This window comes from Sinocyclocheilus rhinocerous, unplaced genomic scaffold (assembly GCF_001515625.1).
Source record: "Sinocyclocheilus rhinocerous isolate Xijiao unplaced genomic scaffold, SAMN03320098_v1.1 scaffold142, whole genome shotgun sequence".
NCBI lineage: Eukaryota > Metazoa > Chordata > Actinopteri > Cypriniformes > Cyprinidae > Sinocyclocheilus > Sinocyclocheilus rhinocerous.
In genome coordinates, this window is record NW_015644380.1 from 1,375,554 (window position 1) to 1,395,599 (window position 20,046).

Here is a 20,046-nt window from a genome sequence, read left to right on the forward strand (position 1 = left end):
TGGACTTTTTGTGTGTCATCTGCTCATGGCTTCCCAGCATCCCTTTGGAACTTACTCGAGTGTAATGCACACAAATAGACACAAACATGTGAGCCCTTCTTTATATTGATTGCATCTTTTATTTTAATAATGATGATTATTAATTTCAGATTCTGACTATTATTAGTTCAAATCACAGTTGGGTAATAGATGCAAACGTTTCTTTTGAACACAATGCTTATATGCTATATTTTCGAAGGCATACAAGAACCCAAGAAAATAATGGCATCATCCTTTGCCCGATATTATCATTCAGTCCAATGAAAACTCCTGACCGTCACCGAAAAGTTTTCAGGAATTTTAAAAGACTCACCGTTCGCTCTTACAGTAAGTGTCTGTTTAAAGGTTTTGAATTGTAAATATGCAGCATACAAAAACTCATTTGTGTCCCCATAAAAACAACAGTCAGAAGGCACTTCGTTTGGTACGAGAGAACGAGAAAAAAAATAAACCACAGTTGTTGGAACTATCGATGACGCCACGGAAAAGACTGCCTGCATAGCCTGAACAGAAAAAAAAAGGTGTTTTCACGCCTGTCCAGAAAAATAGCACATCTTGTTATTTTTCCTGGTAAACATACTCAAGGATAGTAAACACTTGTGTTTCTCTTATAAAACAATGCTTTGTTTTCTTCATTCTGCATCAAAAGTTAAAATAAACCAAGTGTATATATTTGCTTGCCAAGGAATTATGTTGGCCGTTGGTCCAATGAGGGAGAAGGAATGACGTTCGTTGGGTGAGTGGTCTCTTCTAGAGGCCAGAGCCGAACGATGGCTCAGCCGGAGATGTTCGTGTTTGCAAGGCAGTGCTGGACCCGTGTGCTACCTGACCCTCAGGCTCTGTAACACACTGTAAACGTCTGTCTCTTTGCTCAGGCCTTCAAACAGTGGCAGTAAATCCAGCAGCTCAGTGTCTGTCATGTCATCAAACCACGACTGCACCGGCACCTGCAAACACACAAACACCATTACTAAAACACACGTTTCTCAAGCTAGTAACTTTGACAATAAAAATACCATTAGCTTACCTTACCTTTAGACTGTGCAATGAAAATGGTTCCTTAATAAGTAACCCCCTTAAAGGGATAGTTCACCCAAAAATGAAAATTCTTATGACTTTCTTCTTCATAACAATGATGAACATATTTTGCAGATTTGAAATGACATGAGGGTGAATAAATAATGATACAATTTTCATTTTAGCTGAACTACACCTTAAAGAAAACACACAGAAAATACTTTAACAGTCAGCAAGATTGAAAAGTGAATTTCTAAATGTGTTCAATAACTGATGCTTTTTTAATGTTTTCAAGCTACTTGTTCCGTCCCTTTAAAAATGTATAATTTTTCTGTCCTAAACTCTTTATAAAAGGCCTCTTAGACCATTGATATCATTGATTTTCATTGAAAATCCATAAGTTTGTTTGTTTAAAAAAATACGGAAGTACTAGGAATGCATGATTTGTGGGGGGAAAAAAACATTTAATGGCAATTTTCTAAAAAAAACCCAAATGCAATTATATATAAATACAACTAATAATACATGTAATCACTATTGTTGTTGTTTTTCTTATTGTATTATAATTATGACTAAAAACAAACAAAAAATTACAACTATAATATTTCACTGTAAAATAAAAAGTGTTAAATACAATTAAAATATGAATAATCAATTTTCATTATTGTTATATTACACAGTACAACTGTTAAATTACAATACTAATAGTTATGACACTGTATGTTGCATTCACAAAAGTGTGTTATAAGCAAACCAAGCTGCTCCGAGACAATGAAAACAAGCACAGCCTTTGTGATTCGATAATCTCACTTAGATTCGGATTTTATTACGATTAATCGTGCCGCCCTAGAAAGTACTATTAACAACAGTGGCAGATAAAAGCATACGTGACATATGCAACAAACGTATTTGCCAACTGTGAGCAGTGTCTTGAGAATAGCTCTCCACCACCTTACAGATAACAGGCTTTAATCAGCACCTTTAGTTCATTAGTTTGAATAGAGAATAACAGCTTCTCATCTAACAGGAGGGATGCAAGCGTGTGTAGGAGGTGACAGCACTGAGGTACAGTGGGATCTGTCTGACTGCAGCTTCCTCCACAGGACTCTCGCTACACACTGAGACTAGAATTGATGAGAAGTTTCGACAAAGGAGTGTAAAGTGCCAGTGGCTGGGTTCTACCTCATTAGTTCCACTGGAAAAAGTGATTCTGGGATGAAGACATAAATTCATGCACTAGGAGTCAACATGCAATCTATATTATCTATTAATAGTGTATTCTGATGCTGTAATGAAAAATGAATTGCAGGTGCGGCCCATAGTGACACATACAGCGTTTTCTGGATGGAAGATGTAGGAGGCAGGTGAGTTGTCCACTATGATGACTTTGTTGAGCTCTCGGCCCAGTCGGCTGAGGTCTTTGACGTAGTTCCCCCGGTGGAACACACAGGATTCCCTGAAGAGCCGGGCCCTGAACACACCCCACCGGTCCAACAGGTCTGCTACAGGGTCAGCATACTGCAAGACCAAAATAGAGACAAACAATACAACAATCACACTGTTATGAACTGCACGGTGACTCGAAGGTAGAGGATCCAAAGGTCATACACAAACAGGTAATTCAAAACAAGGACAGAGTAAGGGGCTGAGGCAAACAAGAGTAAAAAACACTTAATGTTAAATAAACACTTCATGTACCTGACTCAAATCCAGCCCCCAAAAACACATTAAATAATATATTGAATAAATAATTTTAATATCATATAAAAATATTAGTAACAATAACAAATTAATTTAAAATTAATAAATGAATTAAACATGTCAATAAATAACATATACTTTATGTATCTAACTCAAATCCATCCCAAAAAAAACAACATGAAATAATATATAACTTGAATAAATAATTATTACAAACGTAATCATGCAATAGTTATAGTAATAATAATCATCATAACAATAATAATGAATGAATAAAAAAAGTAAATGAACAATTGATAAATAAATATTTATGTCTCGAACTCAAACTTAGCAAACAATAATTAATTAATTAATTAATTAATTAATTACCTGAATCAATCATTTTTACAAACCTAATCTAAATCACATTCCTAAATGGATTTAAATCTGATTGAATCCCCTTAGCTTTTGAAAAACTGGGATAATTTGCGATAAAATTAGATGTCATTCTATTTTGAAAAGGAGTTAGTTTTCTTGCTGTTAAAAATTAATGTTTGGTAGGGAACGCATTTTATATATATACCAGTGGTGCATAATACATCATCTCATGAACAAGATAAACGATTATTAATGCATGAAACAAACTCACTGCAGACAAACTTTCTCAGTTTCCCACACATCCTTTTTTTATTATATAGGTATATATAAATCACATAGAACAGCAAAATCGCTCTAAACAGCATTAAAGCCCTCTGAGAGTATCTCACAGGAGATGGATCCTGTGAGCTCCACCGACTTCACTTCATCATTTATTTGCATAACGTTCAACTTTTCTCAACTTTGTTGAGTCACTGGATTCACACACATTGCATTGCAATGGTAACGTTGCAGCTATCACTGAAAATGACTTCCGTTGCTATAAATCGAGTCGGTAAAATATTGACTAATTGACCAAATATTGAAGACTATTGACTAGAAATAGATCAGATTTCATCAGCTTACAAAATTACATTGCAAGCTGTTAGTCAGTCCTAAAGCAGTCTGAAGAAACCTTGGAGAATCTTACCTTAGCCAAGCTGGCTGTAAAAAGAACACATTCAAACAGTTCGCCCATTTTCTGCAGAAACTCATCCACGTGAGGTCTCTTCAGCACATAGACCTTCAAACAAACCAAATAAACAGTTATTACTGATGGAAAGAAATCACTTCTGATTTCCGCAATTAGACAGAAGAGATGCTGACACTGAACTTTCAACAAACCTCTTCGTAGAGCTTCAGTCTTGAACTTGTCGTTCAGTTGCTGCAACCCAGTGCAAGTAACCAAGAACAGGCCAACCCTGATCCACAAAGCCTATCCTGGATTACTTGAACCAGGTACCAGCCACTTCGCAGATGTATTCCAGCAACAAATAAGCCTTTTCGACTCACACACAGGCTTACTATCAACACAATTCATACTCCCCTTAAGTGTGTTTACTCTGAGCTTTCGGCTGTATTCAGACTGGTGACATTTGCTTATTTCAAGTTAGTTACCGCGTGCGAGTGCTGCTGACTACATCGCACCCAATGACTCGAGGAGAATGATAAAAAGGAAATGAGATTCAGACTGTGATTTAGCATGAACCCTTTGGGGCCACTCACATATGACTTCTTCTTAAGAGATGAAAGGATGAGCAAAACTGAATAAAAATATAAAGCCTCAGAGGACACATGTTGGAAATGGTAAGATATCATTACCGCTGATGTCTTAATACAGCAGAAAACACAAAGAACAAGTGAGGTCACCGTCACTAAGATGTATTTTATGTTGCGATTCCATATTCAAATATTTTTTACAGGAATATTCCAGGTTCTATAAAAGTTAAGCTTGATGGACTGCATTTGTGGCATAATGCTGACTATCACAAAAATGAATTTCTACTTGTCCTTAATGTTTCTCTGAAACATTATTTTAGTTAATAAAACGTTTTTTTTTTTTACTGTAAATTTAATTTCAATTCAAAAGTTGCTACTGCATTTTTATGGTAGATTTCTGGCAACCAAAGCTGCTGCTTTTTTAACTGTATTTTTTAAAAATAATTTTTACAATGTAGTAACCAAAAGTGTTAACATAATTTTAATGTAAAAAATCACTTAAATAAAATTTTCTGAGTAAAAGTCTAATTTTACAACTTTGTTTCCCAGTGCCCTAAAACAGCTCTAAAATGATGGTTTAAGCAGTGTTATGGCTCAAAAATAGCACATTTTTGGCAGAAATATTATTGTAAGTGCTTTAATAAAATTATTTTAAATCTTCCAAAAATTGGTCCCATCCACTTTCATTGTAAGTGCCTCACTGTAAACCTTGATTTTTTATTTTTAAGAAAACAAAGGAAAATAATATTTGTTTTTATTATCCTACAAATGCTGTCGATTAACTTGTATAGAACGCAAAATATCCTTTAATTTAAATTTATGACACAGCTTGTCAAGATTACGTGAAATTGCAGCCCAAAATCACAGTCCAGATTCAAAGGGGGCGAGAGCTTTGTTAGTAATCCGTTGCCGACAAAGTGTGAACATTTACCCATGGCTACATTTGAACCTATTTGCACGGTACCTGATGAACTGTTCCGTCAATCTCCACAGGGACTATAAAGTCAGCATTGCTGATGGGCTGCGGGCACAAAACAGGAAATCATGCGTTAGGAGCCTGCTTGAAACCGACTGTAAGCATGTTACAGCTGTATCAGCTGAGCTGTTCTCTGAGAGAGCCAGAGGGAGGCATCCACTGCTTCACAGCTACCTGTAGTCAAGACTTTCAATTAGACTTCTTTGAGCTTTAGGAGTGTATGTGCATGAGTGTGCGCATTTGAGCGTGTGTGTTTCTGACAGCTGACTGCATGGAGCTGGGAACTGCAAACGTCTTTGAAAAGAGACTTGATACGCTTTTAAAGAAAACAGAGGGAGAGAGAGGAGGAGACGTGCTGTAGAGTGCTGGGAGACGATGAAAGAGACTCAGCGGGTGGCTATGAGCTGTCTTAATGCAAACAGAGAAAGGGAAAGGGAGATGAGGATGAGGAGAGGAGAATCAACTTTTGCTCTATGCACTTTTCAAGGGCTTGTTAAAAACATGGAAATTCTGTGAATCTCAGTTCTGACTGGACGGCAGAGAAGGAGGCTCATCCAACAGCTGATGCATTTCATAATTATTTTGAAATAGCAAATTATTTTAAGAATGTTTTTTATGGAAAACTAAATAAAACATAAAAAAAGAACAATTAACAGTTAACAGTAAAAACCTTTGTGTATAAATACAGTGGACACATTTATGAATGTTTTAGTAATTTAATTTCTGTCTGAATTAAATATTTAATGAAGGGACTAATTTCAGATCAGTGTTCACAGTCAACTGATTTACACGTCAGTTCATAATATGGCCAGCAGGAGGAGTGTGTGATCTACGTATATGAATGCGAATTGTGACACTGGCATAGCAATATTTATTAGCTAGAAATATATATATATATATATATATATATATATATATGTGTGTGTGTGTGTGTGTGTGTAACCAAACTCAACATATAAATTGTAGTTGGAAGGGGTCTTGCTAACCCTATAAAAATGACAATTTTTGCATAAAAATGACCATCTGACTGCACATTATCCTATTTAATACATGGCTTCCACATAAGAAAATACATTGACTTTGGAGATTGAAGTGAGATTAAATTATTTTATTATGCGAGTAAAAAAAGAGAGTGTAGAGTTTTACAAGAAACATGAAACTAGAATACTGTATGAAATCTGCTGTCAGTGGTAACAGTTTAGTGGTCATTATACAAGAAAATTTAGATGAAAATCAAGTATTTCAGGCGGTGTTTCAAGTTCATTTATGCATTTTTTAAAGGATTAGCACAATGAAGTACAGACCTTTGGTCAATATTATAAAATGAGTATCATGTCTATGTCTAAAACTTAAAAATTCCTTTGCATTACATACCAAATATTTAATATTGCTTAAATGTTCAAATATTGAAGCCACTGTATTTAAATGAAAAAAGCTAATTGAGACAGAACATGCTAAACAATAATTCTAAGTAATAGAATATATTGTAAACACTCGTTCAAGTATGGTCACGGTCAAATCTTTTTTGTGTAACTGTGAGCATACCTTTCTAATGTAATGTGTGTGTATGTGGGTGTGTGTTTTGGCGTCAGGATGGGTGTATTTGTGTGTGTATGTGAGGATGTGAACGCGCACAAAGGCATGCATCCCTCTCTCTGGGCCTCTTTCTCTCAGTCGCCGCCTTTCTCTCTTCTCTGAGCAAAAACAGGAGCTGCCAGGCAGACATTTTAAAGGAGGACAGGCTTAACAAAACACAGTTATTAGTCTTAGAGCAAACACATTCAGTATCTGTCACTGTCTTTCTCTTTTGGGAGTGGGGATGTATCCAGCTGTGGAAGACATGTATGCATTAAGCAGGATGTGTGTACATATATAAATGTGGGGTGATTGATTGTGTGTAATCAACTGACCATAGTTGTTTATTTGACTGTGTGTGTGTATGTGTGAGAGAGAGGGAGAGCTAAAAACCAGTCTAAAACGAAGATGCAGAGAAGTGGGTCACTGCGCTCAGCAGGTGGCTCCCCGAAGCGCTACTTTCTAGGGACCAGACAAACATTTAATCTCGGAAGAGGATTTAATTCATTTGGGACTTAAAATCCACCCCAACAACCTCAAAATACTGCCAATGCCTTCTGTTATCATGTCTTAGGTTGCTCAAATAAATCATCTGGGCACTCAAAACCACTGTGCAGGAGTGAATCTCCTGAAATTGCTCTTATGAAAATAAAACTGCATAACAGACAAATACTGGTTAAAATGATCTACTTCTAATTACTATTTTTAACTATTTCTGTCAGTCTTGAATGAAAGATTCATACTCAATATTTTGCCCGCATTCTCCACCTTCTTGGATTATTGTGTATTCTGGGATTTCCTTCTTCGAAAAGGATAGTTATAGTGCTGGGCGGTATACCGGTTCATACCGAATACCGGTGTTTATTTTTGTTATGATAAGTTATGACACTAAATGTAGCCAAAACAAGTTATCTTTGGAGGTAGAATAATCAAGATGCCTACTTTGTAAAAGGCTCCCTACATAGGCAGCTAACTAGGTTTTAAAACAATATTTAACAATACTTGGCACTCTTCAAAAGGTCATTACTAGCCTCAACATGCCGCTTATTCATTGCTATATGAAATATCATAATAACAAAATTGTAGTATTTTTAGTACATGTGTGTGTATTCAGAAGTACCTTGAAGGAGCTGTGCACGAGGGTCTCGTCCAGGTCAATGACCACACAGTTCTTGCCGTAATCATTAATGCTGACCTCAGGCAAGAGGTATTTGGCTGGAGGCTGGAGGAAATACAGAACAGATGAATACAAGGAGGAGAGAAGAGCAAACAAGCAGTTCAATGGAGGATAAAGATGCATGCTTATCATATCAGCCAGATATTCAGAATTATCATCAAAAGCTACAGGCCCTCCTCCAAAGAGACACAACATGCACTGGAGATTGCTCTGTTGTTGCCCCAAATGAATCCCAAATGATGTACCGGGATCTAGTGGTTTTGGATAACCTTGAAACAACGATCATAGCTTTGTGTTAAAGTGACTGTCCCCCCTGGTTTGGCTTCACTGCCAAGTCGTGTTGCCTAAGCACAAGCTGCCTCTGTAGATGGTCTGCCAGTAACGGGAAAGAGATGTCCTTTACTAAGCCTGACCTGAGGGAGGCAGATGGACTTGCCTATGGGAGCAAAACACACTCACACATATCCAAAGATGCAAGCGAAGTCATCCACAGCACATGCAGAAATGCATAATGTATAGTGGGTATAGAAAAGAAACACCCCTCTTTAAAATAATCACATTTTGTTGCTTTGCAGCCTGAAATGAAGACGGACAGTTTTTGTTTTATCCAGCTGTATTTACTCAGTGCAACTTATAACATCCAAGTGAAAGATATAACACCAACATGTCAGAAAAAAAAAAAAAATAAAAATTAATAAAAAAAACAGAATCACTGAGTTGGAAAAAGGATCACCTCCTTGTGTCAGTATTTTGTTGAACCACCTTTTGCTTTAATTACAACCTTTAGTCAGTTGGGATATGTCTCTTCTAACTTTGCACATCTAGACTGCAATTCAGTTAAATTTGATGGGGAGTGTTTGTGGACTGCAGTCTTCAAGTCATTCCACAGATTTTGAATGAGGTTTAAGTCTGGGCTCTGACTAGGTCATGCAAGGACATTCACCTTTTTCTCCTTCAGCCACTGTGTGCTCAGTTTTGCTGTGTGCTTTGGGTCATTGTCCTGTTGGAAGGTAAACCTTTTTTCCAATTGACAACTTTCTGGCAGAGGGCAGCAGATTTTCCTCGAGAATTTGACTGTATTTGTCCCCATCCATTTTTCCTTCTATCCTGACAAGTGCTCCAGTCCCTGCTGCAGACAAACACCCCATAACAGGATATTACCACCTCCATGCTTTACTGGAGGAATGCTGTTATTTGGATGGTGAGCTGTTTTGGATTTCCACCAGACATATCGTTTATTGTTGAAGCCAAATAATTCAATTTGTACCAAATACCTTCCACTTCTTAATAACAAGAGTTTACAAATAATTTTTAGGAGGGGGGTGATCCCAACTCAGTGATTCTGTTTTTTTTTTTTTTTCTGGCATGTTGGTGTTATATTTTTCACTTGGATGTTATAAGTTGCACTGAGTAAATACAGCTGAATAAAACAAAAACTGTGTTCATCTTCATATCAGGCTGCAAAGCAACAAAATGTGATTATTTTAAAAGGGGGTGATTCTTATCTATACCCACTGTACGTACATTCTTGACAGTAATATGCCGAATATTCTTTACATGTTCATTCTTCATTTCACCATGAGCGTGGAGGAAAGGTCATAGAGGACAGTGCATGGGCTGGATGATTTATCTGTGCCAGTATGAATCTGCTGGAGTCCTCCATGACCTTTCACTGCCGATATTTCCACCTCATCTGGTTTGAATAACTTTGCTAATCTAATAACATTAAACTACATTAAAGTTGAATTAATTATTAATGTAATTCATAATTACTCCAATATGTACTTTTAAGTATATAAAATGTGATGTGTCAAACATGGAATAAACCTATAGCCTATAAAGTGAGTCTCAGCGTATGACCTTAATATCAGTGCAAGTGCTAGAAAATGGATGCACTCTTCAACACTGTCCACACATACAGTAAGCACACACACAAAAATATTTTATATCACAGTCCCTACTGTTTTTAAAGAGGAAGACGGCATTTTTTTGTATCAAATTAGACAACTTAAAGCTGTTCATAGTTTACATTCCACAATAATTATTTTATGTTGCGACTAATAACTGATAAATGGCTGATATTAAAATTCATTACCATTTTGTCTAAATAAATAAAAGTATATGTTTTTATCTGAAAACGACCGATCGTTTCATTAGAGAGGACTCTGGGGTCGTGTGGATTACTCTGAAGCTGCAAAAATATGGATTTTGGGACCGTCAAGAATGTTCACTTGCATTAGATGGGAAAAATTCCTTGAAAGTTTTCCTCCAAAACCTTAATTTCTTTTCAGCCAGAAAAAATATACATATACATCTTGGATGACCTAGGTCTAAATAATCAGTATATATATATTTTTTAATATTGGGTGAACTATTACTTTAAGGCATTGCAACATAATAATGTACAATTTTAAAAACATATTTATTTTGAGATTTGCTAAAGATTGTTTGTTTGACAGTGTTATTAAACTATTAGTTTTTAAAAATTAACTTTACTTTATTAGTGATTAAAGATTAAGTGAGTGTTAGATGACAGCAAAGGTACTTTAAATATAAAAAATAGGGGAAATGAGCATTCACAGTTAAGTATCCAATATTCACTAATAAATAAAATATATTGGTATTGGTTTTTCGGGTTTTGCTATCACTGAGGGAACATTCGGTCCCCACATGGATACACAAACAAGACCACACAGATGGTCAAAATTATGCATGCTCCATGAGTACATGCAATTACATCATTACATTATAACTCTGAAGACTTTATGGTTTTCGAAAAATGCTTTAACCATAATTGAAGCCTCATGCTGTATCAGCCAATCCCAGGATTCATTTCATGGCTTTCAAACACTTTAAGATTTATCACTTGCTTGAATTATGATAATCTGTTTGCGCTGAGTGAAAAATGACAGCCAACAGTTTGTGGTTCACTAAATTCCCAACTTAACCTTTACCCCAATCCAGACACTTTCAAAATGCATTAGAGAGAAGATACTGAAAGCTTGACATCATGCAGCTGAAAATTTCAGTCATTAGTGTCAGCCAGTCAAAGCAAGGAGGATCTGGAAGCAGGCAGTGAGACATTCCCAGCTGTCATCTTAGAAGACACCAGTGGATCCGAGGTTTGATTACAATTACTGTGAGAATTAAAACTCCTGCCAGCATTTGCTCAGCATGGATGCTTGCTTTTTGCTGAGCAGGCAGAGGCAGGTGGAGTGTGTTTCAGGATTTGGGTCTCCCCTATCTCCGGCTCAGCGTGAAGGCCTGGCTCAGATCAGTAAACCTCTCTGCACACTCTTCCTCTAGCAGGTGCAGTGTGGGATGATTTGACTTTCTGAGACTGCTGTTGTCCTTAAGTACAGCTTATTACTATCGGCACTACCAGTCTCCCAATTACCTTAACCATATGACTCTATAACCAAGCTTAAAGGAACACTCCACTATTTTTGATAATAGCGATTTTCTAGGCCGATAGGAACTATACTCTCATTCCGGCATAATAATCAAGGAACTTTGCTGCCGTACCATGGGTGCAGCAGGCGCAATGATATTACGCAGCGCCTAAAAATAGTCCCCAGCTAGGTAACTTCCAATAAGCCTATTTTCAGGTGCTGCGTAATATCATTGCGTACCGCCAGACCCGGAGATCGGCTGAATGGATTCGAAAACGGTAAAACTCAACTGTTTAACTCTAGGGGAGTTGGAAAATGAGCCTATTTTCAAAAATAGTGGAGTGTTCCTTTAAGACAAAATGAAATAGCATTTGCAAACCATTAAAGGGATAGTACACCCAAAATTAAAATTTTTGTCAACGACTCGTCATTCCCAAAGAGTATGACTCTTCTGTGGAAAACAATGGAAGACATCTTGGAAAAAAAAAAGTATTTTGTACACACAATGAAAGTCAATGGGGTCCAATCAGTGTTGTTCAGGACTCAACTGAGTATCGGCAAAAACTGTTAAAAAATGTGTCCAAATATCTTCTTTTGTGCTCCACAGAAGAAGAAAAAAACATATTTGGAATGATGTGAGTAAATAATGATAGACTTTTAAATTTGGGTGAACTATCCATTTAACTTAACAAATTTTGAATTTTGAGTGAAATAGAATATTCAATTGCAAAAAAAATCAAGGGCAGTTTGTGGATTTGATCTGTTTTGATCATATATGGCTATGATATTTTGAGATTAATGGTTAATATTTTCCCCCCACACATGCTACTAAGGTTTTGTGAGCAGAAAACCCATTATCAAAGGCAGAGTTATTACATTTTGATGAAAGATTATGAAAACAAACTGTTTTTTTTCTTTAGAACAATGTGCAATGATATGGACAATAAGACCAGAGACATTTACTGATTTCGATCAAAACATTTTGATGAGATCTGAGCTGTACGGGAGTGTTTTTTGTAATGAATGAAAGTAGATGCAGGCAAAAAAAACAAAAAAACATCTGCATTGAAGGATTGTGCAGGTCATTGCAAAATGTATTGCTTTGGACAGTAGGTAAGTCATAGGATCTTCATGTAATTGATTAAATTCAAATGTTTAATCAATTCAAAGCCCAAGGTTTAAATCCTTCTGTCACTTACGCACAATATGTGGCTGTTTTCCAAGATGCTGCATATTTTATGTAAAGTGATGTAGAAGCTTAATGCATCCCAGAAAAATGAAGTCAGGCAGGTTTCTCTCAAGAGACAAAAATATATGCATAAGCATGCAGGCAAAAAAAAAAAGATAATACATACACTGGGAATAGGGATGACCTGGACCTGATCACACTGAGAAACAAAACCAGATAGAAAGAGGGAAAAAAAGAAAGAAAGAAAGAAAAGAAAACGGAGGGAAGAGAATCATCAAAAAGAAAAAAAGAAGCACAACAAACACGACACTGTGAAAGCAAACATCACAACAGAGATTACGAATTGTTGTACATTATTATTACATGACTGACTAAGACAGACAGACATGCTGACAAAAATCACATCCTTGTTCACAGCGTAATCCTGCCAGGAATCTCTCTGGAAGTGCTGTAAAACACATGGGTTTCATTTAAAGTGTCTGTGGGTCTAAAACAGGGCAGCTTAGAGTGCATGCACATGTAAAATAGCAGGACATTCCACTTCAAATCGCGAGTCATTTGCAGGCAAACATTGGCGGTAATGCGATCTGATTCAGATCCATTTATAGCTGCCTGTACCTGCTTTGTCAGCACACATGAGTGTTTGTGGAGCGCTGTGGCTTAAAGTTTCACCACGGACAGTGAGGTCATTTCACACGGTACACTGCCCAGCATTTGTGTGTGTGTTTGGATGAGTGCAAGAGACCGAAAGAAAGAGTGTGAAAATACACTAAACAACAGGCACAAGACAAATGCGCTGAAATAACTCCACAAAATGAGTGTTTACTGTAAAGTGCAGTTTGTAATTTTTTGTAAATATTGCACCAATCTGAGGTGGTCCGCTCCATGCAAAATAAAACCGCTTTTATTAGGCTACTGATGGACTGGAGTCTTCATGATGAGTGTGGAAAACCAAAAAATAAAATAAAATAAATTAAAATAAACAAAGGCCCAAGTGTACATGTGTCTACAGTACATGACATGTTTGCACCATCCTAGTGTAAGGGTTTATTGCTCAAAGTTTGCCCCTTTTACAGCTCAGGAGATTTATTTGAGTTCTTGGTTGTTTTCTTCAAGTATCAATTTTGTATCAGACGTTTCTTCTAAAATTACTTATAAAAATTGAAATTTTTGACTTTTTTATATTTTTTGTATTTTTATTTCTCCCACAGAAATGTAAAATTAATGTTAAAATTAAATAGCTCAGATATTTTTTTTCCTTGCAAAAGTTTGATGAGAAATCACAGACTATTAACTGCAGTCAGACTTGGCTAGTCTCAGTCGAATTTGAAACTTTTTCTCAGGAGAACAATCTGAAAATCAGGAGCAAAAGTCTCAATTTGATTTTGTTCCCTAGGAGAAACAACTGAGATATTAAAAAGATCTCATTTGTGCTTTTTACTTTTCAACATGGTGACCTGTTTTGCATAATTACTTTATTAACCTGAAAACAGCATAGATGACGTGCAAATAAACAACACTATCAGCGGGCGCAATGCATTCTAAGTGATTGTGTACTCCCCATTAAGTGTACATAGCCAATGGGAGAAAGAGAGAAAGAAAAATAAAGAAAAAGAAAAGGAAAGAGGGGAAGGAACAAACTGGGCAGCAAGTAATCAATCACACAAGACACATACTTTATTGGAATTAGAACCAGTTCAGGAATGTGTGAGAGAGAGTGTATGTGTATGTGGGTGGGTGGAAATTGAAGAATGTGTGTGAGGGGAAGCGGGCCCATCATTTCTAGAACTGGATGGTAAACATCACAGCGGGTTCACAGAGTTCGGAACAGCTGGAAAACTTTGCGGTGTGGACACGGGAACAGCATGCACTGAGCCTGCATTCAGGTGCAGCTCGCAAACAAGAAAAAAACCTCAGCTAAACCGAGAGAAAATTTTTCAGACTTTATTCTGAGCTGGACCAACATTAGCAATTCAAATGCAGTAACTTAAACTCTGCAATTTCTTGCATCCATTGCCGAAGATTTTCACGCCGTTAAAACTGTCGTTAGAGAAATAAATGAGGCCTCACCTTTGGAGGGCTGCTGTTCTCCTCGGCAGGTGGAGGGAGGGAGCAGGTCTTGTTGTTGGTGGCTGGTGGTTCCGCATCATAGTCTCGGAAACAGCAGAAGAAGGGACTAAAGATACTTCTGTTCCTGTGTTTCTTTAAACTGCTGTTGGACTGGGAGACTGTGACAGAGAAAAACACACACACACACTGGTCACAGCAATGCACAAACTGTTCAAAACATCTGGGGCTTTACCTTCCCTGCCCTGTAACTTAAAACCCATCTGCCTCGCATACAGCACACATTCACGAAGGAGGTCGTAACGAGTGAAAAACAACAGTCGGTCGGAGTTTGCTTATTGGTTACTATGTACAGCTCACATGACCGAACAAGTGTGCAAACAGCTCCTTTTGCGTATTATGGTACACAGAACGCGTCTCCATGGGCGACTCAGTCACCTTTACCCCCTACGCTTGCACGCCTGCTGTTCTGTGATTGCATTCAATGCATACAACAGCACGTCATTGTGCACAGCAATATGTCTCAAGTACAGTAATACAACCTGCTTTAAAAGCCCTGTAAAAAAAAAATGCAAATCAGACATTGTAAATGCTGAATGTGAGGAAGACATGATTAAGCTGATGGCAGTGGATCTAAAATTGAGTGTTCATGTGCATGAACATAAGCATGACGTCAAGGGTCACAGTAAAATAAAATAAAATAAAATAAAATAAATGCCCTCTTTACTGTGAAAGAACAGTCAGCATGATCCCAAGGTTTGCACAGTCCTAAAATAATGGAAGAGCCTTTTTCAACAAAACAAAACAAAGCAAAGCAAAGCAAAGCAAAACAAAACAAAACAAAACAAAACGTCCTCTTTATTGTAAAAGAAGTCACACAAGGTTTACACAATCCCAAATAAAGAGGCTTTTTCAAATAAAACAAAACATAACAACTTTTAAAAACAAATCAAAACAAAACCAATATTATGTCCTCTTTATTGTAAAATAATTCACAGAAGGTTTGCATGATCCCAAAATAAAGGAAAAACAAATCAAAACAACTCAAAACTCAAAACAAAACTCACAACAGATCAAAAATCAAAACAGCAGCTTTCCTTTTAAAGTAACCCATCTGCCCGTCTCACAATAACATTCTGGTTATGTACACATATGTGCATGATATTTTGCCCAGTAACTGCAGGAACTACACAAACAGTACTATGAAAAGAAATACTGAATATCTGCAAACCTACATCACTTGGTTGCACTCCAGTTGATTGCTGGGTAATAAACAGAAAGACTGGATGACAAAAACTGGCTCTCCATAGGTGATCTAATGAGGCATGCAGGCCAGGTATTGTTAATGGAAGAACAGGTCGCTCCTGACAGCAGCAGATGTTTGGCAAAATAGAGGGGGCAAGCAAAACATTTGGAAAATGTGCATTTGGAAAATGTGTATTTTAAATGTTTTTTTTTTCTGTTAAATTGAGTAACAAAAGGCTCAATATCATTGATGACTGAGATGTCGGTCTAGATGTGTCTTTCTAGTCATACTGCTATCTTGTGTCCTGCTTTGTGTTAAGTGGCACAGTACAGATAGGGTTTCACGCTATCCAGGTCAGTCGTGAGGGCCAAGTGCTCTCATTGTTGCAGTAATGCCTGTTGTTACTGCACCTTAAAGTGCTAACAATCAACCAATTATACACTTTCATCAAATCAAGAACTAGTACACTGCAGCAAAATCTTGGCTTGTGATTTTAAATGAGTTCAGCCTATTATTTGTTAATATTAATATAATTATTTAGGTAATCAGTTGGCTATTAACGGATATTTTAGTCCATGTATGTTAACTTTGAGGTCTCCTACTTATGTGCTTATTATAAAAGATAAAAAATATATTTATTGAGATATTTATAGGCATGGTTTGGTGAAAGAAATTTAAAATAAAATAATATAAAATAAAATTTCCTTGGCCAACCCAAACTTTCTGCTTATTTGAAATACATTAACAAGAGAGAAAACTGAGCTTGTAAAGGCATTAAGGATATTTTTAGTGTATTAAAAGTATCATGCATATACTTTTACTCAATACTATACTCATGCACTTATAACCTGAGCCATGTAATAGTTGATGTCAAGACATATTATATAAGACTTCCTCCATATTTATAAAATTTTATGATTATAAAATGTGTAGGCTAAATTAGTTTACTTGAATGTGTATTTTATCTAATTATGTGAGGTTTGTGTTTCTCTAAAACTTTTTGTGCCATTGATGGTCTTGGCCAGGTACAGTATCTCTTGTCCAAAAGCTTTTAAATCTCAGCGTGTCTAACCTTACATAGAGGTTAAATAATGAAAATGAAACCCCTGAGCCAAACGGGTTTCAATCTCATAATGGAAGAAGCATTAGGGTAATAGCTTACAGCATCTGTCTGATTACTGCTATTGGAAAACACATAAGGTCACATCAGACCATGAGGAAATCCGCTTCCTGTGGCTTGATGAGGTTGACAAGAACTCAGTCCAGCCCAAGTACATTAGTCCTTATGATGATCCCCAAACAACCAGCTTTGGCTAGTACCATTATTAACCACCTGTATGACTCTAGCAGGTCACTTGCTTCTGTTTTCAGAAATGGCTGCATTAAAAGTGAGGTAAATATAATGGAAAAAAAGGAATTGCCATGCTTTTTTAAAATAAATGGTCACAAAGCAAATGTCTTTTATCATATGAAAGCCAATATGTGTACAATATTCAGCATATTAGGGACATTGCTCATTTTACACACAAAGACAAATCATAACAGCTAATCATTCACATACAGAAGTCTTATAAGGTAGAAAAAACATCCAGCATATTAGGGACATTGCTCATTTTACACACAAAGACAAATCATAACAGCTAATCATTCACATACAGAAGTCTTATAAGGTAGAAAAAACATCCAGCATATTAGGGACATTGCTCATTTTACACACAAAGACAAATCATAACAGCTAATCATTCACATACAGAAGTCTTATAAGGTAGAAAAAACATTGATGAAAAAATGGTCATGTAAAACAAAAGTATGACTGTTTTGGAAGAAACATTAACTAACAGTTTAAAACCCATAAAAATATAAATAAATAAAACAAAAATGCCATGCGTGTATTACGTTGACAACTAGACACAATGAATACACAAAAATAGGTCAATAAATGAAAGCATTTAAGTAAAATAAAACAAAGCTAAATTAAATGGGGAAAAAACTGTTTACACAACTGTCTCATTTATTTCTATTTCTATTTCTCCTAAGTACTTTACGAGTACACACATCAAGATTAAATTAAAATGAATAATATAAAAAAATTAATTAGCTCAGATATTTTTTTCTTGTGAATTTGATGAGAAATCACTGACAACTTATTGTAAACTTGGCAAGTCTATTGTATTGTAGTATTTTGGCAAGTCTCAGCAAAATGTGAGATATTGTTGGGACTGAACAGGTGACACATTTGAAATTATTGCTGCCCCCTTTATTATAAAGGAACAGTCACACAAGGGGTCCAAAATATAATTTAGGAAAAAGCTTAATAAATTAAATTAAATTAAAAAATAAAATAAATAGATTTTAGTGTGGTATTTTGTAAAAAAAAAAAAAAAACCCCCCCAAAAAAACAAGCCACTCAAGGAGCAAGTATCTATAAACAGACTGTAAGGTACTTGTGTGAAACTAATTTGAGGGGCGTCTCCAAAGACACTCCAAAGAAAGAGACAGAGGCACTAGACCCTCTGATTTTCTAACTATAATTACCTGTCAGTTGACAAGCTGGGTTCTGAGGCATAACGAGATGTAAACGAGCCAAACGACCTTCTACACAGAAACGCTACTCAGAGGGTGATTTAAAACATATTTATATAGTATTTTAAAACATAATTGCACTGTTCTCAGGCTTATTATAATGAGTAACTAAGTCTACTGAGGATACACAGTCTGTCATAACACACGGTACGATCCAACCTCTGCGCTCACATTCCCAAAACACCGTTCCTGTGCAATCCCTCCCTCCTGGGCCTCCATTTTGAGGCTGTTAGTATTTTCCCACCTTGATCGTCTGCCCTGCATGGCAGTCTAATAATACGCAGGTGGGAAGGACGCCAGAGGGAGAGATGGAGGCAAACAGGAGGTGGGCCAGTATAATGAAGCCTGTACCATGTACCAGCCCCCTGAACAACCATCCGTCCAACACAAACAGGGTTTTCTCCACACGCACGCATACAAACATACCCATCTAAAAACATATTCTCTGGCTGACCACAGGAATGTGGCTGGAGTCAGTTTGCATGGTGGTGCCGTCCCAGCTACAGTGTGAAGAAATGTTGTGTATTTTGTTCAAATTCAACCTCACTCCACAAACTGTAGTTAACAGATGTCTGCATTCATGAATGCAAGCATTTGTCTGACAAAGCAAAGATTAGGTCTGCACGAGTATTAATCAACATAAAACTGAAATCACGCTAAGGCTTAGTGTGATTATCAAATTACAAAAAATTTAATTAAATACATGAGCTTAATGCATATTTCAAAGTGAAGCATGGCACTGTGTTCTTTTACACAGTAGAAGTTCACGATCCTGTGTTTTCAGCTTCTCTGAGTGGCTTGGTTCATAGTAAATCGATGTGCTGCGAGTTTATAATGTGCATTTGGGAAAGCAGCATGCGCAGCTTGTAATGAGAAACTGGCTGTTGTCAACAAAAGAGAAGATTTTTGGCCAAAATAAAAGATTGATAGTTTATTGTTCGAAAATGAATAAATTAAGACAGCCGTAAATATCAGAATAGTAATTTCACAGCTGTACTGTACTGTACTATAATAAAATAATAATAATCATTATTATTATTTATAATAATAATAATATGATATATTTTAAATATATATACATTTTGTTTAATATTTTTAATAAATAATCATAATCATAATAAAAACATTTTTATTATTATATGATTATTTTTATTGGCCACAAACCTGGAGCTTTTTTATTTTTTGAAGTTCACAAATAAGTTTGCTTTTCGTGTTTTCTTGTTCCTAAAGCTGATCTTAAAAACAAAATACAAGAGAGAGATTAATTGTATATCTCCTTTACACTGTACAATCTATGCTGTCTCAGCGAAGCCAATTGACGAAGTAGAACCCTAACCCTTTGGTTCTATGTAATATTTCTTATTTTATTTGATATTATTTATATAATAATCGTTATTTTATAGTAATTTTGATTTATAACCACAAAGCTTTTGTCCACAAACCTGGAACTTATATATATATATATATATA

The 20,046-nt window shown here is 36.2% G+C and overlaps 1 protein-coding gene across 1 annotated transcript; it reads right to left on the bottom strand.

The window, feature by feature from the left end:
• Window positions 1-163: 163 nt before the first annotated feature.
• Window positions 164-15,170, bottom strand: LOC107758286 (CTD small phosphatase-like protein). Its single transcript, XM_016575991.1, has 8 exons — window positions 15,108-15,170; window positions 14,751-14,957; window positions 12,847-12,879; window positions 8,043-8,144; window positions 5,336-5,392; window positions 3,803-3,895; window positions 2,389-2,574; window positions 164-986 (listed from the first exon to the last, which is right to left on the bottom strand). The coding sequence occupies exons 1-8, from the start codon at window positions 15,168-15,170 to the stop codon at window positions 861-863; spliced, it is 867 nt and encodes a 288-aa protein (XP_016431477.1). The 3' UTR covers window positions 164-860.
• Window positions 15,171-20,046: the final 4,876 nt, after the last annotated feature.

Bases quoted from the DNA above. Each gene is read 5' to 3' on its own strand.
- LOC107758286 (XM_016575991.1), bottom strand. From the start codon at position 15,170: ATGGAGACGCGTTCTGTGTACCATAATACGCAAAAGGAGCTGTTTGCA. The intron at 12,880-14,750 runs GTGAGGCCTCAT...TTTGTTTCTCAG, and splicing joins AGAACAGCAGCCCTCCAAAG to TGTGATCAGGTCCAGGTCAT. The intron at 5,393-8,042 runs GTACTTCTGAAT...TTGTGCCCGCAG, and splicing joins TCGTGCACAGCTCCTTCAAG to CCCATCAGCAATGCTGACTT.